Here is a 21,545-nt window from a genome sequence, read left to right as displayed (position 1 = left end):
GGATGTGAGGGGTTTGTAGATATTTTCTCAGCCCTCCATCTGACCCATGCAATATACTGGTCATCTATGGAAGGCAATTGTTCTTTCTACAGACTTGACTATCCATTGTAGTCTGTACCTGCCCTGTTTGGTTGCTGTACCAAACCAGACAGTTATAGCAATACAAATGACAGACTCAATAATTCCTCTGTAAAACTGTCAACAGCTCCTGGGGCAGTCTGAACTTTCTGAGTTGACACACAGAAGAACATTCTTCTTGTGCCTTTTTAATGATGGTTCTAATATTTTATTTTTTTATTTTATTTATTTGTCAAGAACATATTAGGTAATATATATAAGCATGAATTGAATACATAAAATAGATACAAATAGAGGAAATATTAAGAAAGGGATGGTAGGCACGCTGGTGCTCTTATGCACGCCCCTTACAGTCCTCTTAGGAATGGGGTGAGGTCAACAGTAGACAGTCTTAGGTTTAAATTTTTGGGGTTTTGGGATGAAACCACAGAGTCAGGTAGTGTATTCCAGGCATTGACCACTCTGTTGCTGAAGTCATATTTTCTTCAATTGAGTTTGGAGCTGTTCACTTTAAGTTTGTATCTATTCTGTGCTCGTGTATTGTTGTGGTTGAAGCTGAAGTAGTCATTGACAGGTAGGACATTGTAGCAGATAATTTTCAAATTATTTTAAATCCTAGGAAATTATAGAACCCCTAAAACATGAAGGGTTTTGATACTGATAGTATGCTATCGAATATAGTACGAAGTGGTAGAATAGAAGGACTGCTCCTAAAATCCATTCTCATACTGTATCTACAGTTTTAAGCATGTTCAACTCCAGATTGATCTGACTGCACCACAGGGCCACTTGTTCAACTTCCCATCTACATGCAGATTCATCACCATCTCGAATGAGGCCAATGACTATTGTATAATCTGCAAAGTTCAACACTTTAACAGAAGGATCTCTAGAGATGCAGACATTGGTATATAAAGAGAAGAGCAGTAGAGAGAGCATACAGCCCTGCCCAGGTACTATATGTAATTTTCTCTAGCTTCACCTGTTGCTTCCTATCTGTCAAAAAGTACTGACAGACTGCTATTCTATGTCCCTCAATCATGTGTGGTTTTTTTCCCCATATTTTTTAAACCAGTAGTTGTGTCTGCATTATGTGCATTTTGATGCTTTAACTTGAACCTATATGTACCCAATATGTTCTCGTAAGACCCACCCAGAAGAAGAAAAATTATTGGCACTTGCTTTCCTGGAATAGGAATAGCTGGGAGGAACAAACACAGGGGAATTTGTCCAAAACAAATTCTGTTGCCAAAGACTCTTAGTCTGTTACCAAAGACTCTTAGTCTGAACAGGTGTTTCTAAAACTGTTTTAGAATCAAAGCAGCAGGACAAGAGCAACTTAAGCATGTATAAAGATATTTCCTAAGTTCTGTAGGGATTCTCTGTGTAGAGTTGAAGACTGATTGATTGCTGGTATGTGCCTACCACATGTATGTCTGTATAGAAGTCTTATATATAAACTACTGTTTGTAATGACAAAACCTCTGTGTCCTGTATTTTGGTCCTGGGTTGTCTCAAGATAGTAGTCATGCTGTAAACACTCTTAACAGTTTTCCTACATCTCATTTAAGTCACTTAGCCCTTTTTAGTTTTGTTGCAAATATCTTCTGCAAAATGTCTATGTGAGGTCCCCAAAAATAATATATAATTGAAAAAATCAAATAAGTAGTCCTATCAAAGCTGAGTATCAGTTTTTACATTTTTATATTTCTGAAGGGTTCACTATGTGAGACATTATCAGGCGACCTACTTTCTCCAGTGATCTTTTGTTTTTCATTTTGTTATTTTATTCCTCCTATTACCATTTTATGTTGATTAGGATAATAATAAAAGTTGGAAATAGGATGAGTGGGGGTGGGGGTGTTGGAAATCAAGGGAAAAAGGGCAATGCATTATTTCATTACATTTCTTTCCATCCTGTATTCTGACATTTAGAAAAACATAATATGCATGTCTTTGTTCATTAGCATATTCAGGTTTTTTAGCAATAGTTGAAAAGAAAAAAAAAGAATATTAAATATAAACTAACCTTTTACCATTCAAACAACACAATATGAAAACAAAAAGAAACTTTAAATGAAATAGATTTATCTAGATTTTCAGCCCACACATAAAATGAGACCCTTGTCATGTGAATTTTCAATTTGTACCTCCCTTGTATGAAATTTCTTCTCTCATATTGTGGTGGCATAGATCTTACAATGATGATTCCATTGTTGCTAACCAAAGTTGTTCCTGGATTTGTTCCAAGGCTGTTCCAACCATCCACTGTCATAATTCTTCATTGTTCACGTTCCATATATTCCACTGCTGTATAGGAAAACAGATGTTTATGAGCTACTACGTTAAGTTACTACGTTACTACGTTAAGAGCCTTGATAGTACAGTGGTCTACGCACCCTGTTATTAACACAGCTGCCTGCAATTTCTGCTGGTTCGAATCTCTCCAAGGCTCAAGGTTGACTCAGCCTTCCATCCTTTCTAAGGTAGGTGAAATGAGGACCCAGTTTGTGGGGGCAATAAGCTGACTTTGTATAAAATATACAAAAGTATGAAGGCTATTGCTTAATGCATTGTAAGCTGCCCTGAGTCTCCGGAGAAGGGCGGCATATAAATCAATTTTTTTTTAAAAAAAGTTAGGTTTTGTGATATATTTGGGGTTACACATCTTAGTCAGCTTGCCGCTGGACCAATCGACTAAATTTGAGAAAACATACTGGAATAATTTACCAAACATAGATGGAAGATTAATTAAATCTGGCATTATCCTTGGAAAGTAAAATATTCTGACTGCCTTTTGTTGTCTGTACATGGCAAGTGTTCCATTTGTGGACATCTATATATGGCTATTACCCTCCAAGACAAAAATCAGATGGAAGGCATTTCATGGAAGACATGGAGACAATTCCATGGTATATTCTTAGATATGCATGACATTTAAATTACTCAAACAATAACAAAAAAAGGGGCTACTCCTTCCCCTATGTAGACCAGTTGAATCTACATAGGAACTCTAAAAAGTGGCAGAATTCATACTACTATATGATCATTCAGAGTGAAGCAAATGCTTTAAAGATGGTCTCAAGTAGATGGGAAAAGAATGTGATATTTGTATGGACTATTGCAACACATTTCCTTGATCAACATATCTGACTAGTATAGTAACAGTCTAGTCTGGTCTAGTCTCCATACCAGACACTAATAAACTCCTTTATTCACCATAAGATGATAAAATTTATCTTTTTAAAATCAAGACCAAGTTGAAATCCAAGAATATCAAGGCATCAATAACTTTACTTGGTGTACTTGACAATCTTGATAGGTAGAAGATGCATAGGATGGACCTTCATTGTAACTGAATGAACTTTACCTCCCTTTAACAGAACAACTTCTACCTCTTCTCCCTTTCTCCCATGCCACTATTCTATTGGGTGAAAGTAAAGACTACTTATTAGAACTTTCTCTAAAGTTAAAAAATATAGCACAAATTAGAAAAGGAAACAAACCAGCAAATATTTTATTTTATTTTATTTATTTTATTTTTCAATTTATATACTGCCCTTCTCCCTGAGGACTCAGGGCAGTGCACAGCCAGAATTAAAAACATGAAATACAAATATTAAAAACAATTAAAATCTATATAAATTTGGCCCAAAATTTAAAAAACCACAAACCAATTAAACATTTAAAAATTTTTTAAAAATTTCTTCTTAAGCCAACCCGGCTTGCTGGAAAAAGTGGGTTTTAAGGGCACGGCGGAAGGCACTAAGGTCTTGGATTCTCCTTATCTCTGGGGGCAGCTGATTCCAGAGGGTAGGTGCCCCCACAGAGAAGGCTCTCCCCCTGGGGGTCACCAGCCTACATTGTTTGGCTGATGGCACCCTGAGGAGGCCCTCTCTGTGGGAGCGCACGGGTCGCTGGGAGGTCGTTGGTAGCAGCAGGCGGTCTCGAAGATAGCTAGGCCCTATGCCATGGAGCACTTTAAAGGTGATAACCAACACCTTGAAGCGCACCCGGAAGACCACCGGGAGCCAGTGCAGCTCGCGCAGGAGCGGTGTTACATGGCAGCGCCATGCTGCTCCCATCACTACCCGCGTTGCTGCATTCTGGACCAGCTGGAGCCTCCGGGTGCCCCTCAAGGGGAGCCCCATGTAGAGAGCATTGCAGTAGTCAAGGCGAGAGGTGACGAGGGCATGAGTAACTGTGCACAGGGAATCCCGATCAAGAAAGGGCCGCAACTGGCGAATCAGGTGAACCTGATAAAAGGTCCCCCTGGTTACAGCCGTCAGATGTTCCTCCAAGGACAGCTGCATATCCAGGAGGACTCCCAGATTGCGAGCCCTTTCTGTGGGGGCCAAGGACTCGCCCCCAATAGTCAGTGATGGAGTCTGGGTGCCGGGAGCCACAGCCACTTAGTCTTGGAAGGGTTGAGCTTGAGCCTCTTCCTCCCCATCCAGATCCGCACAGCCTCCAGGCACTGAGACATCACTTCAAGGGCATCGTTGGGGTGGCCTGGGGTGGAGATGTACAGCTGGGTGTCATCAGCGTACTGATGGTATCTCACCCCGAAGCCATGGATGATGTCGCCCAGCGGCTTCACATAAATGTTGAACAGAAGGGGCGAGAGGACCAATCCCTGCACTCCACAGACGAGAGGCCTTGAGGTCGACCTCTGCCCCCCTGCCAACACAAACTGCGACCGGTCAGAGAGAAAGGAGGAGAACCACCGCAATACGGTGCCTCCCACCCGCAACTCTTCCAGCCGGTGCAGCATGATACCATGGTCGATGGTATCAAAAGCCGCTGAGAGGTCTAACAGGACCAGAACAGAGGAGGAACCCCTGTCCCGAGCCCTCCAGAGATCATCAACCAACGCGACCAATGCCGTTTCCATGCTGTGCCCAGACCTGAAACCCGACTGGAACGGATCTAGATAAGATGTTTCCTCAAGGAATTGTGGAAACTGTCGCGCGACCACACTCTCAACAACCTTCGCCATGAAGCGAAGGTTGGAGACAGGACAATAGTTGGCGAATATTGCCGGATCCAGGGACGGCTTCTTGAGGAGAGGCCTCACCACCGCCTCTTCAAGGCAGCGGGGAAGTAACCCTCACTCAACGAAGCGTTGATAACACCCTGGAGCCAGCCTCATGTAACCTCCCGGGAAGCCAGTACCAACCAGGAGGGACACGGGTCCAGTAAACATGTGGCCGTACTAAGTCTTCCCAAAATCCTGTCCATCGGGAGTCACAGCATCAAACTCCTCCCAGATAACATTCTCAAGACTATTCCTCGTCACCCTGCCCTGATCTACCCAGTCAGAGTCCAAATCCCCCCGGATCTGAGCGATTTTGTCATACAGGTATTGTCCGAAATCCTCCGCCCTGCCTTCCAGGGGATCCTCCCGCACTCCCAGATGGAGCAGGGAGCAGGTCACCCTAAACAGGGCGGCCGGACGATTCCCTGATGACGCAATAGAGGCGGAAAAGTAATTAAACTTTGCCGTCTTTATCGCCACTAGGTAGGTCTTAATATGCGACCTTACCCGTGTTCGATCAGATTCAGCGAGACTGGCCCTCCAACCGCTCTCCAGGTGTCTTTTCCGGCGCTTCATTTCCCTCAGCTCCTCAGTAAACCAAGGACCTGCGCGGGATCGGCACCGGGTCAGAGGCCGCAAAGGCACGACTCGGTCCAAGGCCCCACCAGCCGCCCGATCCCAGGCGGCTACCAGGTCCTCAGCCGAGTCATGTGCTAGATCCTCAGGAAATGGCCCAAGCTCCATCTGGAACCTATCAGGATCCATCAGGCGCCTGGGGCGGACCCATCTTATTGGCTCTGCCTCCCTGCGGCGGGGTGTAGCGGTTCGAAGGTCCAGGTGAAGGAGCGAGTGATCTGACCATGACAAGGGTTCCATGTCTATATCCCCTATAATAAGATCACTCAACCACTGGCCAGAGACAAAAATCAAGTCCAGAATGTGTCCCCCCCTGTGGGTGGGGCCATGAACTAGTTGGGTCAGGTCCATGGCCGTCATGGAAGCCATGAACTCCCGAGCCATCTCAGACGTTTCACCGATGGACGGCAAGTTGAAATCACCCATGACCATAAGCCTGGGTGTATCAACTGCCACCATGGCTATCACATCGAGGAGCTCAGGCAGGGCCGTTGCCGCGCGGCAGGGAGCCAGGTACGCAAGCAACAAGCCCATCTGAACCCCATGACCCCATCTCACAAAGAGGGATTCACATCCGGCAATCTGTGGCACAGTGGTCTCCCTCGGACTAAGACCTTCGTTAATAATAACCGCCACCCCCCCGCCCCTCCCCTGGGCCCTCGGCTGATGGAATGCTCTGAAGCCTGGTGGGCACATCTCAACTAGAGGGACCCCTCCCTCCGGGCCCAACCAGGTCTCTGTAATACCCGGCAGGTCCGCTCCCCCCTCCTGTATAAGATCGTGAATGAGGGGGGCCTTATTTACCACGGACCTGGCATTGCACAGCATCAGCCGAAGGCCCAGGTCCTGAGTATCTGAGCCACCTAGTATCCGAGGGGAGCCTTGGAGTCCGGGGTGCGCAATAGCTCTCAAACAGCGAGTGCGCACCCCCGACACGTGATATGGTCTCCTGCTCCCGCCATATCTACCCCTCCCATCCACCGTGCTGATGGTACACCCCTCATTGGTATAGCCCTCCATCCCCTCCCCAATCCCTCGTCCTGCACCCTCCAAACCAAACAAATATAAATAATTCAGCCAAATACAACAGCACCAATGAACAAAATTAACACAGTAAAGAGGAAAGCACCTTGTCTCACCTCTCAATTAATTATATTAGTAAACCCCTAACCCAAAAGAATGGTTATTCTATTATACTGCTAGAACAGAATTGGTATTCAGCTGGTTTGGACTGGTTTGGATGAACTGATAGTGGAAATTGTGGATGGGCTCGCCCACCTGCCCACCTGCCCCAACTCTATGCTGTCCTATTTAAGCACGTTTTTGAGGCCGGGCACATGCATGGAAGGTGAGTGCGCGAGCAAAGCACCTGTGTAGAAAGGCTGAGCGCATGCGCAGAGGTGGCGCATGAGAGCGAAGCAAGTGCATGCGTTCGCACGCTCACATTTTCAGTGCTGGGCAAACTGGTCGGTAAATTATGTGAATCCCACCTCTGTGATAGAAGTAAAAACTATTATTTCTCTGTGTCTCTCTGTCTCTGTCTCTGTTTGTCTGTCTGTTGGTCTCTGTCTCTGTCTCTTTCTCTGTCTTTGTCTCTGTCTCTGTCTGTCTCTCTCTCTCTCTCTCTCTCTCTCTCACACACACACACACACTCATAGTTTTCTCAATCTTCTGACAAGACTCTCCTCCAAGTTCTCTATCCTAGTATTGTTGTCCCTGGAGGATAGAGAAAACTTCATCTTTTCAGCTTTTATAAGTGCTCATCTCCACAGAACCCCAACATCTAGGTACTCATACAAAAACCAAAGAAAAAGGAAATTCTCCATATGGTTTATTGTTTTTCAAAGGGCCAATTCAAAGGCCCAAACCCCTTTGGCACCTCTTTCTCTGAAGTTAGTCCATTATCTGCTGTTGATTATGTATTTTTGGGTCTGGAGATGTCGATCTGTACTGGGAGAATCTTCTCTTCCAGGCCTAAATAGCTCCTGCTAGTTGTGGTGTAGCTATTTTCCCTATTGTCAAAGTTAAAATCATATTCCCTTTTCTGCTTACCTTCTAAAATCCTCTACAATCACATCTCATCAGTCATGCATGCTTTAAGAAATGGTCCTGTGGTATTGGTTTTAATTTAGCTAAATCAAGTAGTACTAGTATTAATTTTTGTTACTTCTTATATCATGAATTCAGTTTTGGAGGTGGTTTTCTGTAATTCGGTGTCTGGGTTGTATGGGGTAACTGAATAAAAACAAATGGTAGGCTTCTGTGGAGCTACTGGTACATTGAACCAATACAAGGCCAATCAGAAGATTGAACACTGCGAAGTTAAACTGCTGATAAAAAAATGAAGAATCTGAACTATTCTATTTTCTATTTCTATATTCGGTTTTCTATTATCTAAGCTCTGAACTACTAAAATCTGATAATATGCTTTCACTTTAATTTCACTATTTTAAAAACAACCTGATCTTGTGTGAGGTGTCAACCTGCTTACCAGGCTGTCAGATGGCATTCCCCCAGTGGCTGTATATGTCTGACAGAGACATGTGCCAATTAAAGGTTGTAAAGTGCTAAATTTCATCACTGCCCTCCTAGGAAAACTTATCAGTAGCAGCAGGATGGCTGCTTGCAGAAGATACCAAATTATGTTGCTGTTCTGCTCCCTGAACAGGCTTATAAATTCCTCGCTATGAAAATGGTGAAAAGAGGGGTATTGGAACATAAAGCATTTCTTGATACAAGATGGCAATAAACTAAATAATGGAGCCAGGCTAGTAGTATGACAGGTCACTATCCATCTGTTATAGAAGTTAAGGAAATGGTCAGCAACGGAACCTATTAACCTATAAGGCAGTACAGTAAAGCCCCTCAACAATTACATGAATCAATGTGTAACTATAACTACAAGTACATCCCAATTCTAGGTGTTTTGTAATGAAATAGCAAAAATAACCAGAGGTATACAAATTCTGCTGAATTAATGACTTTACATGGAGCAGGAACCCATTGCCTGCAGATTATTAGCATGGTATTTACATTTTTTTAAAAAAAAATTGTAAAAGTGGTATACTTGAATAATACATTTTAAGACGCTTTTGGATCCAAAGGTTTTCCTGAAAGCTCTTTAGAATTTCTCTGGTTTCTTAATGGTTGCTTCAATCAGAGCCCTAGTTGTAATGAGGAAGTACCGTAGGAAAGTGATGTATTTTATTCTCCTCCTGACCAAGTAAGTAATCAGCGATTAATTGGGGATGTTCTAGCTATACATCTCTTGCATTTATATAGAAATTAGATTATAAGGGTTACAATCTTTTCAGCTGCTGGGCACTAGCATATGAATTTATTATTCCGGGCACTCCAAGTTTTTTTAATTAACAACACTGAAATTTAAGATTACTGTCAAATCCAGAAAGAATTGAACATCTTTCCCTGGTTCTTGGGGGAGAATGCTGAAATCGCATGAGATTGTCAGTATGATATGCTAAAACTTAATGAGATTCTTTTCTTTCCTTTCCTTCCTTCCTTCCTTCCTTCCTTCCTTCCTTCCTTCCTTCCTTCCTGTCTGTCTGTCTGTCTGTCTGTCTGTCTTTCTTTCTTTCTTTCTTTCTTTCTTTCTTTCTTTCTTTCTTTCTTTCTTTCTTTCTTTCTTTCTTTCTTTCTTGGAATATTATGGGTTCATGCTGTGAAGTCAGTCTGTAGACTAGAATATATCCATGTCTATGATCGCATAGTATTAATTCATTTATAATTTGTTCATATTTCATATGATATCATAAAATATTTGATTCTAGGATTGCCAGAATTAATTATTTTTGCCCATTAATTTTTAAACAAGACTCATCTATACAGAGCTCTCAAAGCTACTGGTTCTGGACTACAAAAATCCAGACCAAAAATTAGGTAGAACAAAGAAACATTGAAAACTGTCATTGTTAGTATCTTGTCATCATCTGTATTATTTTCAGCCTGGATCTATTAACCCTGATAGTATTGCCTTAAGAATCTCCATACTGGTTTAAACTAATAACATTTCAATTTGTTCAATGGGTAAACCAAGTTTATCTATCTATCTATCTATCTATCTATCTATCTATCTATCTATCTATCATCTATCTATCTATCTATCTATCTATCTATCTATCTATCTATCTATCTATCACCATCACTTGCAAAGAAAATGCTGATTGTTATGGGTACTTGTTCAGGCAATACTCATGTCAGTTAAGCAAATGCTTAAGCAATTCATTTAATTATGTTAAGCACCCATTAAAAGCAGCCTAAACTTTCCCCTGGGCTGTATCAGTGGTATGAGATTCTAATTGTTAGAGACTAACCAAGATTTTTTTCTTGTGTCTGTAGGTGATTTTAATTCTGACAAAGTTATATGACTACAACCTGGGGAGTATCACAGAGAGCTCACTGTGGAGGTATGTAGATAAGCTGAGCTAATAATTACTATTTTCCTTTAAAACAGACTTTCATTAAACTTAATTGAAATTTTTATATGCTGAAATATTTATACTACACGTTATATGGTCATTTGGGACTGTTCTAATTCTTTAGAAGCAGGGATATCAACAGAGACACATTCTTTTCATCTAACTACTTTTCCCAAAGTATAATCTAGAGTCCACTTTAACTTTGTTGAAGCCCAGTTGAAAGGAATTTAGTTCTGATTTAAAAAAAAATCACAAGATTTCAGTGTCAGAATATTTTAAACAATTATATAAATTCTAACCCTAGTTTATAATGATTCCTTCCTCAACAAATTAGTCGTGACATTTCCTCTGTTTTTAGAGGGTTGTTTGTTTTAAACCTATGTCTATTGTTCTTTCAAAAAGCCCTAATCCCATGTTTTAAAAACCAGAGCTAGCATTCTTTGAGTGCTAATCCTTCTGTATCTTAGAGGCATGAGTATAATTTGATAAATGCAGTACTTCAGAAAGTACCTGTCAGGCATACTGAGGGAAAATGCCTCTAGAGAACCCGGTGACTGGTCTTCTTGCAGCCAAAGCCAAATAAGGCCATTGAGTAGTCCTTGTTTAATGACCACAATTAGAACCAGCAACTTTATCACTGAGTGACAATGTCTTTAAGCAAGACATTACATGACTGAAAATTGTGATTTCATTGCTGGCTTCTCCATTGATTTTTGTTTTGGAAGCCAAGTATGAAGCAATGCAAATGGCAATCACATGACTGTGGGATGCTGCAATGTTCATAAATGCCTGCTGATTTCTAAGCACCTGAATCTCAACCACGTGACCATGACTGACAGTCATAAGTGTGACAACCAGTCATAAAGTTACTTTTCCAATGCCTTTGTAACTTTGGTTGCTAAACAGGGGATCCATTAAGAAAGGATGACATGTAATGCCCAGCAATTCAAAGGAGAGAATATCCCCACAGCAGATAATAGACTCTGCCCTGACCTGGTGACCAACCATCTTGTTGAGGAAGCAGATTAGATTGTACTCATGGTAAAAGAAGCAGAGGGTAGTGCTATTTTAAAAGATGAAGAGCTAAAGATAACTTTAATCTGCTTTGGCTATGGGGAGATACATTATCATGGAAATATGCCATTTAAAAAGTTAGCAAGGCATAGTTGTGTTTTGGTTAGAGAGAACATTAGAATGACCCCCTGGCTTATGTGTGTATGAATTTTAAAAGTGATATTTTCTTCTTTTTGGGACAATGAACCCAGAATCAGACCGAGTGATTATCTTAAATCATATAGGATTCCTATGGCCAGAATAAGAATGAAGGATTGGGTCCTTTTTGGGATGGAGGCAGGGATGCTCTGCTAGATCTATGCTGCCACAACAATGGTTTCCTATGGTATACCTTTCCTCTTCATCTGCATTCCAATCTGCATTAAGTTGTTATGGTAGTGAAGAAACAATTGCTGCAAGACAACACCTTAGGTGACAGAACCAGCTCAGCCCAGTCTATATATGTGCCATGCTGGACCTCTGCCTGACCACTACCTATTTTAAATACAATAAAGGTTTCTACAGACAAAAACATGGCTATGCCATGGGTTCACCTGTGTCCCCCATTGTAGCCAATCTTTACATGGAAGAGGTAGAAACCAAAGCCCTAAACTTCTTCACAAGAATTCCCAAAATGGGAGTTATCAGAACCCTACAACACTGAGCTGAAGGCTGGCCTACCAGTAAAAATGGGAAAGAAAAAGAACTAAAACACATCAAGGAAGCCCTCAGAACATTGGCTATCCCAAGTACGCCTTCATCAAATCCCTCAAAAGACCAGCAGACAAAGAAGAGAACAATAAATGAAGCTATGTTGTCATTCATACATTGCAGGAATACCTGAAAAGTTCAGGATGATCTTCAGCCAACACAACAGACATGCAGTCTTTAAACCCAAGAATGCACTATGGCAAAAGGTTTATCTACTACAAGGATAAAAGACCCAGACACAAACTGAGCAACATGATATATGCAGTACAATGCAGTGAGATGTGTGCAGAGCTGTACCTTGGGGAACCAAAACAACCACTTCATAAACATAGGAGAAAAAAACCCATCAGGATAAGATTCAGCAGTCCATTTGCATTTAAAAAACAAAGGCCACTTTTTTGAAAACAACAAAATCCACATTTTGGACAAAGAGGACCGCTGGTTTGAAAGAGGAATCAAAGAGGCCATCTATGTCAAAATTGAACAGCCCTCTCTCAACAGAGGGAAAAGGATATGACGTCATTTATCTCCAGTTCACAACACACCCATTTGCACTACTCAGGTGATTCCTGAGAACACAGTTAAACCTCCAAGTGACCTCAATGATTCTCTAAGTAAGTCTGTACTACTATTAATCTTCTCATCGTTCCCACCACCCATCTCCTTCCACTTATGACTGTATGACTGTAACTTTGTTGCTTGTATCCTTACGATTTATATTGATATTGTTTCCTGATTGCTTATTTATACCCTATGACTATCATTAAGTGTTGTATCTTATGATTCTTGATGAACGTATCTTTTCTTTTATGTACACTGAGAGCATATGCACCAAGACAAATTCCTTGTGTGTCCAATCACACTTGGCCAATAAAAAATTCTATTCTGTTCTATTCTAAAAGAAGAGAGAGCTGCAAATGACCAGCTCTCCCCACCATACAGTCAGAGCTGTAGAAGCTTCTTGGATGAGAAGCAAAACGTCTTCAAAGAAAAACAAGAAAATCCAGTTGATAGATATCCTGGTAATACTTGAAACAATACTTACTTACTTGGTCTAGCTTCCTCATACAACACAAAGTCACTAATGATGACTACTCCTTACCTCAGATTGGCAGAAATAATTTGACAGAGATAAGAGATTAATAGTGAAAGTTTTGAATTAGACAGGCAGTGACAATGGTCTTAACCCATTCTGTCCTGATCTCTATATATTCAGGCGGGAGTTTTCTGCATATGTTTGAATAGAGGAATAGTTCTCTATTATATTCAGATCCGTCCTTTATTAGTGAAGCTGTATTAGTATAGTTTCTTTTTAGATCCTCTGTATAATATTGGTAAGTACTTGACCAGCCTTGAATACTACTCAGATTTTAATCCTACAGGGCAAACATTTCTGAAAATATTTTAGGATCTTCTAAAATAAGGTTAAATAATCTTAAAAATAGTGGGAAAGTTCCAGAGTTTTTTAAAAGGGATCTCAAGAACTGCTAGTAGCTTACTCTCGACCAAAATCATAGACAAATATTGTCTTCAACTGATAAAGTGAATAATGTAAATGCCAGGATGTTTCCAGAGATAGATAATTTTTAAAAAAGGTGCAAAGGCTTGTTCAAGGTATAATAACCTTGATTTATCTTTTTGAAACTCTACCAGGTGAAATGAAGTATAAATTGTTTTCCTGACAGATGCTCTCTGCCCTAATGTTCCCACATCCATTAAAGATTTCTAGTAGGTAGAGTGCTGTGTTATTTCACTGAGATGTTAAGACAAGTTTTTAAAGATGTTTGACAAGATGCCACTTGATGCTGTTCCCTTAGTCATGTTACTATATTTAGGTCTTGGTATTTCTACACTACAATATCAAAAACTATTACAAATAAAATGAAAGGAATAATAGCTTATTGCTTTGATAGTTGGAACACTTTCAAGTCTACTGTTAATCAAAAGAAATATTAATCCTAAAGTTTTGATTTTGTTGTTGAAAAAATTATGTTCAATTTCTGACGACTGAAGCACCTTTGGTCTTTCCCAGATAGTGATTTAGAATCCTTATGACAACATAAATTAAAAATAAAGCAAAATCTTAACACTCTTGTTCAAATTTCATGGAAAATTTGCAAACAGACTATTTTAAATCATAAATGTTGTATCATATCATATATTTTATATATTTTACTTTGAGTCTGGAACCATTCATAATATTTTGAAAGTTCTCAGGTTGGATGAAGAAACTTTTAACATAACTGATTGGAATAGGATTATTTTCTGAAAGATTCTTTTACATGACATTGAAAGATATATGATACAGTGGATGACCAGTTGGAAAGGCACTAGGTCCAACATCCTGTTCAGTGCAAGAATACAAACTGAAGCATCCAGATGGTTGCGTAAGCTGCCCTTGAAACATTCTTTGTAAAAGAATTCAAAACCTCCCTGAATAATTGTCACATTTTTCTTGGTGTTGAGAGATTTTGTTCTCTTGTCAGAATCTGCCTTCCTATAATTTAAATCCATTAGTGTGTCTTCTACTATTTGCAATAAAGGAGAGAACAGATCTCGTTCTGGAATAAAGGAGACCACGTTCTTGGAATAAAGGAGACCACGTATTGGACATCTATTTATATTTTATGCTTTTGAGCCATTTTTTTAACCCTGCCCTGCCCTGCCCTGTAGATTTCTTGATAAGGGTTTTCAGAACTGCTTTGCCATTGTCTGCTTCCTAGGCTGTGATGGAGTGATCGGGCTAAGACCCAGCTGGCTTCATGCCTGACATGAAAGTGGAACTTGTCTCCAGATTTCTAGACTGATGCCTTAACCACTATACCATATTGGCTCTTTATTGGACATGCATTCAGGAATATAAATATAAATCATGTCCTCCTTAGTCAGCGTCTTTCCTTTGTAAACTGCCCGTTCCATTTGCTGATTTTTGCATTTACTTTGGAAGGCATCATGCACAATTTCTTTTTGATCTGGAGGGTAGGCTGTACCCTTGACAATAGGCTCCAAAAAGGCTATTGCTTATATTTGTTCTTTTATTTATGTAATTCAGATGCTCTCTAGTGTATTGTCAAGTTCATTCATTTGCATTTCTGAACACAGGTTTTTTTTTTTAAACAAACAAACAAACAAAAACCATACAGAGTAAATCCCATTTCTCTTGCTCCTGTTCATTTTGTATAACTTAATTGCTATATTCCAATAATGGGACTAATCTCATCAAGCCTCTGTTACATATATTAAATCATATTTAATACTCATCTTGTTTATCAACACAAATAGAGTTCTAGGTCATGGAAAGTAATAGTTTTGCTATATTCTGCACAGATTCAGGGTAGGACATAAAGAATGATCAAGTAATAGGAAATCTCAAGTATGAGCAATTTGACAGTGGAACAAATTACCCAATTAATCTCCCCTTCACTGCACACAAGCATTTGTCTCTTTCAAGGAAACTTTCATTCCTTGAAAAAAAAACAACAACAACAAGAATCTAAGATCTAAATGGTTTGCACCATTCTGGGTTTTTTAGAATCTAAGATCTAAATGGCTTACAGCACTCTGGGCTTTTAAAAAATATTTTTGTAAGGATGTTAGCTGATTAACATGGAAGTTGGGCACATTATCCTTAGTAATGGGATTGGATATTTCTTTTCTTTTTTAAAAAAATATCAGGTTTCCATTTCTCAAAATACTAACAGATTGTAATGTGTCATCTACTGTATCACTTCTACTTTCTTTAAAGTCAACAGATATATCCTTCTATAAAATCAACATTTTTCCACATTCTTGTTCTGCTTCTATAAAATTGAATTTAATGAGATCACAGCCAGTGATTAATCAATTTATAGGACAAAGTCCATGAAACAAGCATGAAAATCAATTGATTTCTTTGAAGTTCTCCTTCAGACTGGTGTAAATGGATTTGAGTGCTGGATATTCAAATGTGAATATTCGGCAGTTGTTGTTGTCATTCAGAATGTATTGAAGTAGAAATTTAGATAGTGATATCTATTTATCAGCCATGAGTTTGAAGATCAGAGCTGGGGAAGAGCATTGGAGAATTGTCTCTGAAGATGCGCTGATAATATTTAGTATATGCCTTCAAGGCAGAAATACCTGTTTCATATAACTGTTAAGATTTTTCCCCTCGGTTGATTGTATTATTTGTTTTGCAGAAAATCACTCTATTGAAAAATAATTTTTTGATACCCCTAGGCTCACTTACTTTACAGTAATGTTTGGTATTATCTGTTAAACAATAAAAACATTTTAAAAAATGAATCATAAAATATTTTCAGTATTCCAAACTTTATACTTTAACTTACATGTTCCTTTTGCTGTGTGCCCAATATATTTCACTATTGCCGAGAATGAAAAAAAATCAAGAAAGCTATAAAATCGTAATCTGGATACTTCTAAATAATACACTGCCATCTCTGTGGCTAATTTTTGTTTCACAGTTTTGAGATGATCAAAGCCAGAGCCACTGGGATAATGCAAGCAATATTCTAGTCTTAGGTACAACTGTCTTAGAGAAAATTTCAGTCTCATATAGACTTGGCAAATAATAGATTACAAGATCAGGCTATTAAACATGCTGGAGAAGATAAAATGGCAAAAGGTCATAAACCCTACAAAAAGCTTTGGTCTCACTGCCTTGCACAATGATATTACTGTGTGTGCCATCCTACTTTTAGGAGAATATGGAAGCTATAACACAAAACATTGCCCCTGGGGACAGTACAACATCTTGTACTCCTGGAGATATATAAAATTCATATTTTGGATAGGCACATTGGATGAGATATACCTGAAGATCTTTCTGAATCACCTTGAGAACATTTAAAGGATCAACACCATTGTCTTAATTAAGTATGACTTGATCCTATTATTCCCTTTTTTTCTTTACTGATCACATTCTTAACAAAATAATTTGAAAAATTATTCTTCTATTCCCATTCCTTCTGGATTGTTTCTTTACTTTCTTCATTCCTATGATCTTCCTTCCTAATTTTCAAGTTTTTCATATAATTAAATAATCTTGCGATTAGAGTGACAGACAGACAGACAGACAGACAGACAGATAGATAAACTTGGTTTACTCATTGAACAAATTGAAATGTTATTAGTGTAAACCAGTATGGAGATTCTTAAGGCAATACTATTAGGGTTAATGGATCCAGACTAATATATTTGGAACTCTTGTAACCAAACTTTGTGAACTTTTGGGGGAAACTTGCCTACACAGGTAGTCCTCAATTTACAACTACAATTAAGTTCAAAATTTTGTTACTAAGTGAGACAGTTATTAGGTGACTTTTGCCCCATTTTATGACTTTTCTTGCTACAGCTGTTAGGTGAATCGTTGCAATTCATTCTATATTCCAAATGTGTGAGCATTAGAAGCATTGTTTAGTAAAGAGGACAAAACCATTCCTTCCCGTATTTGTGTATACTTGGTCTGAGAAACAACAATTACCTGGCATTCACTAGAGCCGTGATGGCGAACCTACAGCACGTGTGCACAGGTGGCACGCGGAGCCATATTGGTGAGCACGCGAGCGTTGCCCTAGCTCAGCTCCAGCATGCATGTGTGCGCTGGCCAGATGATTTTTGGGCCTTCTGGGCCCAACGGAAGTTGGCAAAGAGGCTGTTTCTGGTCTCCAGAGGGCCTCTGGGGAAGTAGGGAAGGCTGTTTTTGCCATCCCCAGGCTCCTAGAAAGCCTCTTGAGCCTGGGGAGGGCAAAAAATGGGCCTAACGGGCCCACTGTGCCATCACATGCCAAAAGCGGGGGGAACATGGGGGGGGGGGGTCATGCATCCATGTATGGGGGGGCAGGGCGCATAGAATTATGGGTGTGGGCACGCACGTGTGCCACCACCCTGCACTCCCCCAGCTTTTGGCACGTGATGGCAAAAAGGTTAGCCATCATTGCACTAGAGCAATCAGGGGCTGAGGCAACTGACTTTCCACTGACAGAGCATCAGGACTGAGTTCAAGGAGCTGAAAACAGAACCATTACAAAACAATGAATCCGAATGGTTCTGTGGTCCACAGTGGCGGCTCTCACCCTGCCTCCCCTCATATATCCACTTAACACAGCCTCCCTTGTCTGCTACTTTCCCAGCAGATGAAAGGCTTCCCTCATTCATCCCCTACTAATTCTCCCCCTGGCTCTTAACCAGGTGTAGGATTCAGACTATTCACCAAAGCACCCAATACATTTGGACCTACATTATTCTCTTCCTTTCTTCCTTCCTCCTATCATCTTTCCATCTGACCTTACAGATGAAAGGCCTCTAGAATATCCTGTATTTCTACTGTTGCTCCCCCATCTAGTCAGTGCCTAACTCCCAAACCCTAACGTCCCACAAAAACTAAAGGATGTAATACAGAGGGGGCCCAGTGATGTTAAAGGCATCTGACAACAGGAGCTCCAGCAGCAAGTCTCAAATTTTTCTCAAAGTCAACAAAGCAACCACAAGAAGCCCATATTTTCCCAGAATGTCTCACAGTCCCCAACATCCCACAGTTCCCATAGTTGCTTGATATCCTTTTGCCCTGTGGCTTCTCAAGTGGAAGGATAGGGTATTGGACAGGCTATCAAGTAGATATTGTGCAGGCTGGGCCCCTGGGCAATGGTGATTTTGCTCAGCAGATTGGTCAGTTCCTAATTGTTACAGATGGCCAACCTCAGCCACTTCCAGCAGTCACTTGTAATTGAGTTTTCCACTAGTTCTCCACAGCTATATGAATCTATAGAGAAGATTGCACAGCGTTCTCAGAGTAATTCAATAATGCAGCAAACTAATGCCACCAAGTGCTGCCAATGCTGGAAAACACTGTAAAACAATGATTGAAGTCAATGTCAATAAGATCATTCTAATCGCCATTTTTTAGCAAAGAGTTTGGAGGCCAACCACTGGACTTCTTGTTGCCTATAGGTTGGTTTTACTAACAGTCATCATATCCTTGCCCATTTGATTGCCAAACTGAATGACTATGCAACTAAGTGAGTAAATTCACATTGTTCTAAATTAGAACTCTGGGCCAAGCACATATGGCATATGAGCCCTTGAATTTGCAACTTCTCATTAGCCATCTGATCACTATTGCAGTAGTAGTCAGATGGCTAATTTTGCCAGTATGATTTTCCTCCAATTTAAGGCATGGAAAACACAAAGCAATAAACCTAATATAGTTATTTTATTTTTAAAATAACTCTGTCAAAGGAAAAGCAACTAAAATCCTGTTCATCCCTGTCCTACTCACTGTCCTACTCACTTTGGCCTAACCTTTCACTCTCCTTTCACCCCTACAAAAATGCTGTCACCAGACATAAAGTTATCTCATGCCTTTAAAACTCTTAAGCTTAGATCATACTTCGTTGAAGCCACTGTGTCCACACAGAATGTTAACTCGAACCATTTTACAAACCACAACAACTAGTTCACTTAATAAAAAACGAAAGAATTATACTATGGTTTAGTACAATGTTTCTCAACCTTGGTAGCTTGAAGATGGGTAGACTTCAACTCCCAGAATCCCAGATTCTGGAGTTGAAGTCCACCCATCTTCAAGCTACCAAGGTTGAGAAACACTGATTTAGTATGTGTGACCCCTCCCCCCGTAAATACTTAAATATTTTGCATAAAATTATGAACTTGCATATAATCTTAAAAACCTTTTGTTCATAAACAGCCCCAGTGATAATTCAATTCTCTTTAATAATCTAACCTGGTTATAGCATTTTGGTTTGACTGAGTATGGTTTTAAATCTCCTCTGATGAAACAGGCTTATTCATCCTTTCCTTTCCTATAAAGTGTGTACCTTTGTGTGAGAAAAAGAGAAAACACCTGACACATTTGTCAGTGTATAGCATCTTGGATATAACCAAAATAGCCCTATTAAACCGCATTCCATTTAAAATGAATTTCCCATAAATTACATATATTATTACATATATTATTTTGCATCTGCTTCATTCTGACATGCACTAATCTTGAATTTAAACTCCTTTCCCCCCCTCAGTTGTCAATATGCATATATTCTGGTATAAATTTACATGCATTTTTAAAGATTTGTTTCTAGCAAGCAGATGTTATGTAACTAAACTATACAAGTATTCATTCAGTCAATACAATCTGAGTCTATCTTCATATTTGGGAACCTTAATAAAGTGAAATAAAAGAATTGTGTAGATTATTGTTTACAGATTGCATAGTAATTTAGCTTAAAGGATTTTTTTTAAAAAAAACAAGTTCCTATACCTTGAAATGTCCCACCATAAATAAACAACATGGAATTGAGGTCCTGTGTAGATTTTTTCTTAAAAAAAAACAAACCCACCCATGAATCCATTTATTAATACTTGATTATTTGTGTGATTTAGGCTGAATCAGCAGTTCATTTAAAAAGCATAAACAACATTGGGTAAAGTTAACAGTTCTTTTTTTCCCCAAAAAATAAATTGAAACAACTAAATTAAAACAAATGAACACAAATGGATTGGCCGGCGTAACACTCTCTTTGAGGAACATGGGCAGTCTAGAAATACAAAATAGAAATAGATAAATAAATAATAAAATCTAAACACACACACACACACAAGTTTACATTGCATTATGAATTCATCTCTGGGTCATTTGTTTTTTCCCCTCCTTTTTACCTTTGGATTCATGATCTTCACTCCGGTCCACGGAAGGCAAATTTTCTTCCGAAACCGGTCCCTGGTGTCAGAAAGGTTGAGGACTGCCAATCTACAGTATTCACGTACAATTTTTTTTATCCTTCTTCATTATCTAATTAGGTACATCTATTTTGCTGTTTTCTATGCAGAGTCCCTTTCCTGTCAATGCTTTATTTTGCAGAGTGTTTGCACATTTACTACCAAGGTATTCCTCCATTTCTATGAGAATACATGGGGAAGATAAATGTAAATTGGTCCCTGTGTGTCTGTACAACTGTTCTGTTCTTAACTTCCTTTCTGCTATAATGAAACAACAACACAGTTCTTATTAAAGTTTAATACTTTTAACATCTGCACTGTCAGAGTTTTTCAAAGATAAGCTGACAAGACAGGGTAAATGACAAGCTTTGCAAATAATTAGCATTCAGCCATTCATGTCTGAAGCAGTGTCACTTATTTTCTGTTTTAACAATGATTTTTCTTGTTAAGGTATAACTGTGGAGACAAAGCAATCCTTTTCCAGTCATTTTCCAATTAGCTATATACAGTATGCACACCTGCACCCACTCCACCCACACATACAGTAAAAGGTATGCACATTTCTTTTAAATTAAATTTAAAAAATCTGGGTTGTTTTTTTTTAATAAACCAGGCATCTGTGCATTTTGTTCCTAGCTTGTCATCGCCTCAATTTCTAATAGATTGGATCTACAGTAATAAAATAAAATTGAGCTTTACCTATGCATGTAGCTGATCCTAATTTTGATGTATTATGGTACAGTAGTCCTCGACTTACAACAGTTAATTTAGTGACCGTTCAAAGTTACTACAGTCCTGAAAAATGTGACTTACGACTGTTTTTCAAAATTACAAACTATACACCATCCCCATGATCATGT

The 21,545-nt window shown here is 39.5% G+C and overlaps 1 protein-coding gene across 6 annotated transcripts in view; it reads left to right on the top strand.

Annotated features, from left to right (window-relative positions):
* Nucleotides 1–21,545, top strand: part of LOC117678686 (VPS10 domain-containing receptor SorCS1) — a 415,591-nt gene that overhangs the window by 125,754 nt on the left and 268,292 nt on the right. For all 6 annotated transcript variants that reach the window (XM_087872866.1, XM_087872863.1, XM_087872868.1 and 3 more), the window contains exon 2: nucleotides 10,109–10,176. In XM_087872866.1, coding sequence (XP_087728992.1) covers nucleotides 10,109–10,176 — 68 coding nt within the window. The remainder of the gene's footprint in view (nucleotides 1–10,108; nucleotides 10,177–21,545) is intronic.

The sequence above is a fragment of the Pantherophis guttatus genome, chromosome 6 (genome assembly GCF_059756535.1).
Source record: "Pantherophis guttatus breed Tessera chromosome 6, ASM5975653v1, whole genome shotgun sequence".
Taxonomy (NCBI): Eukaryota; Metazoa; Chordata; class Lepidosauria; order Squamata; family Colubridae; genus Pantherophis; species Pantherophis guttatus.
The sequence above is the reverse complement of the archived record's forward strand: the minus strand, read 5'-3'. Positions and strand labels throughout refer to the sequence as shown.